The sequence below is a fragment of the Amyelois transitella genome, chromosome 10 (assembly GCF_032362555.1).
Source record: "Amyelois transitella isolate CPQ chromosome 10, ilAmyTran1.1, whole genome shotgun sequence".
Lineage (NCBI taxonomy): Eukaryota > Metazoa > Arthropoda > Insecta > Lepidoptera > Pyralidae > Amyelois > Amyelois transitella.
In genome coordinates this window covers 2,553,910-2,557,347 of record NC_083513.1, presented here as the reverse complement: position 1 = coordinate 2,557,347, position 3,438 = coordinate 2,553,910, and the positions used below count along the sequence as shown (strand labels likewise).

Sequence of the window (3,438 nt, the reverse complement as noted above, 5' to 3'; positions counted from 1 at the left end):
TCTCGTCCTCCTTTCTTCTTGAAAATAATGCACATAACTTTGAAAATTGCCATTGGTACATGGCCGGGGTGGGATTCGAACCTGTGCCTTTTTGTGCCAAACGCATTAATACCGGGCACCTTACCGATTCGACCACCGACGCTCAACATGAAAATCATTTTCGCTAATAGTTTTTAGAGGAGGCGTCTTTTTCTTTATATATGCCTCCCAAAGTCACAATATCTCGGTCTTTTTCAAAGTATGCTTTATTTAATTATTTTTATTTATTACGGAATAAACAAATAACATTTTGCATCATTAAATTTTTATTTTCAGTCGAAATGGTCGTGTTTAGACACGCTAATAGGGAGTTACTAATGATAAATGGATTCACGTACTCCAAGAAGAAGCCACGGAACTGGTACTGTTCAAAGAGGAAAACCATGCATTGTCTTGCCAGGGCTACCTTCGATGGCCAAGGAGCTCTGGCGTTCCTGAGTGAAGACCACAATCACGGTCCTCCAACATATAAAGTCACGAGAGCTGGAGAATATGTAAAAATATGCGATTAAGATCCGTACTGGTGAACTAAACGTAGTGTGTGTGTAGCCAGCTACTTCTCTCTACTCTCTCTTCCCGTGCAGATTGTAAAAGTTAATAAAGGGAAATGCTGATAAACTTTTACTCGATGAGCTGGCTACCCATCTCTATTTCAGAATCTCAATTCAATCTATCAGTCATCCAGGCAGCAGGCAGTGATACCAAAGAATGGAATTTAAAAAAGTTCGTTTACTATTTATAACTGGCCAGTAAAAAAAATTAATAAAAAAGTCTATGTATACCTAAATAATTTCTTTAAAAATATTAATGTTATATTTATAATGTGAATGTGAACAATGAATAGCAAAATTAATTTTGTTTATTACGATTATTGTTTTAATTAGACTTGGGTACATAGTTTTATAATAGTTCAAAAACAATTATATACAATAACCAATCACTATTTTGGCACAATTGATGTCATTTGTCTGATTTTACTGTATAATTATATACCTATATTATTTATTTTATTTCAGGAGTATATTTCACAGTGAACCGCAAAGGTAATACTATGTTGCTCGTCGACGGACAGCGGTTCAGTAAAGAATATGAGAGGAACGGTAAAACAAGATGGCGGTGTATTAAGAGGAACACGGGATGTCGGTCTGCGGCCGTCACGATAGATGATGACATTATCAGCGTAAGTGAACACAACCATGGGACCACAGAGCAGTGATGTCTGCTCCGTCCGGCGCGGCGTTTGATGCTCTGTGCCTTTGAAAGACTCGTGCATATTGGTGTGTTCCGTTTTGTTCGAATTTTTAAATGTCCGGTGGATATTTAACAGAATTATATAACTTAGATAAATTCAATATAATTTTGACAATTTATGTGGGGATATAAATATAATTTACATATATTTTTGTTACCTGGTGAAAATTAAATACCTAAGTTAATGTGTTTCCTGGCTTAGAATGTTTATGGTTAAAAGGTGAGCCACGTTGTTATTGCAAATAAAGTTATCTGTTAAAAAAAATGAAATATCATTATGGGGAATAAATGTGTGTCAAATAAAATTGCACTTGAATGTACAAGAAAATTGTAACGTCTAAATCACGCTTATTCAGTATTTCAGAATATCTCTTTTGTCTAGCTGCAACACACCAGTAAATTTATGATTTTGTTTTTTTTTTGTACAATGTATTTGGTGTGTTTAGCTAATCAAGTAAATGAATACCTACGTTGATTTTTCTATTTTTGTTTAATAAAATATGTTCTTTTCAATTGTTAAAGATATAAATTTCTAATAAATGACTTATCTACATTTTTTGCGACCCTCAAGAAACACCCAATTATTTATATTACGAATTGCATTACATTTGTGATGATATGGTATCATCACAAATGTATGAGAAACACGATCAAGAACCCCGATGATGATCAACGTATTCACCTTCACAAAGTACTGTCCGCAATATTATATCAATGTCCCAACTATTGGTATTGTACGAAGGAGAATCAAGCCTGAAAAAAAAAAAAAAGGCGTGTCTGGCTTAAGCGCGGACGGACTCCACGAGCTGAAATTTTCTGAAATTTTCGGACAAAAGCCACAAAAAACCGCGCCACCGAAGTACTATGTGCCTTCCGACCGACGTTACATTAAGTTTTAGTAAGAGACACGAAGAAGAAACCAGACATTTATAGTGTTTTTCCGAATGTATAATGTAAAAAGGTTTTTTATAAAGACCATGAGACATTACTCTGAAATTCATTAAATTAGCTCTCTTTTTCTGAAACATGTTTTTTTCTGATTAGCCTTGAGCTTGGATGTTTATTTACTTATATAATTATATGATTAATAATAAAATTTAGTTGAGTTAGTATCCCTAAACATGTCTTTAACTTCTTTGAGAATCATTCAATCCGTGTGTGATAGGTACCTATGTCGGGCCACCATGGCGTGATGATATCTATAGAAATGTATAAATAAAATACAACTTAATTATATTTAATGTCACTCCCAAAGCGCAGGTGTCGAAGAAGCGGCGGAACAAACTAATCAAAACGGAACAAACTGCAGTATAATTTACTCGTATCTGCCTATATGTAAATTATATTAATAACTTAACCATTGATCACAAGTTCTCATCGTCAAACTACAAAGCGATTCTGAGACTTTTCAATTTTCTTTCAGCGATCATGGCTGCAATATTAAGAGCCCGCTTTGCGCCAGAGCCGAACAACATTTACGTTGGGGGCCACAAGTTCTGCAGGCATTCCAGGTCTTTGGTCGGGGATCGCATCAGATGGACCTGTTCTAAGAAACACAAGCACAAATGTAAAGCTACCGCTGTCACAGTGGATGGCATCATCGTTTCAACGAGCGGACAACATTCACATCTGTAGAGTGATTCAAAATTGTCGTTAATACAACAGCAGAAAATAATAAAGGCAGCGGCCGGATGTCGTGCTGTGACCTACACCTCTCTCGTATCCATAGAGATCCACACATAATAAAGAAAAAGTTTGAAATTAATTACCTACGCCAAAAGTTCGATAGAAAGAATCGAAGGTTGGGAGTGGACTGTAAGTTCTTCACTCATGAGAGCTGGCTTTTTAATCTTTTTTTTTATTTGAAAAATAAATTAAAACGAGAATTTTGACAGATGTAATTTGATCAAAATCATAAAATTTTAGAGTGTTTCGGAAACAAAAGGAGTTAAAATTTATATGTATATTTTTATATGAAAAAAAAACGTGCTAATTTAATTAACTAATAAGTTGGAAGTCGATACTTTAGTATTGATAAAGAAGAATAAAAATGTATATGTACTATAACAAAAGAGAGTTAAGTGTTATCGATGAATCTTAATGAAATGACAGGTAGACCTGTTTCTTACAATCAATCTTGTTAGACTT

General features: G+C 34.5%; 1 protein-coding gene across 1 annotated transcript; it reads left to right on the top strand.

Annotated features, from left to right (window-relative positions):
* The first annotated feature begins 320 nt into the window (after positions 1-320).
* On the top strand, positions 321-2,925 carry LOC132902166 (uncharacterized). The gene is made up of 3 exons (XM_060946238.1): positions 321-495; positions 1,056-1,223; positions 2,714-2,925. The coding sequence occupies exons 1-3, from the start codon at positions 321-323 to the stop codon at positions 2,923-2,925; spliced, it is 555 nt and encodes a 184-aa protein (XP_060802221.1).
* The last annotated feature ends 513 nt before the right edge of the window (positions 2,926-3,438 follow it).

Excerpts from the sequence above, each read along its gene's own strand:
- LOC132902166 (XM_060946238.1), top strand. The coding sequence starts at position 321 with ATGGTCGTGTTTAGACACGCTAATAGGGAGTTACTAATGATAAATGGA. Across the intron at positions 496-1,055 it reads GAGTGAAGACCACAATCACG|GAGTATATTTCACAGTGAAC; the intron begins GTCCTCCAACAT and ends ATTTTATTTCAG. Across the intron at positions 1,224-2,713 it reads TGATGACATTATCAGCGTAA|CGATCATGGCTGCAATATTA; the intron begins GTGAACACAACC and ends ATTTTCTTTCAG.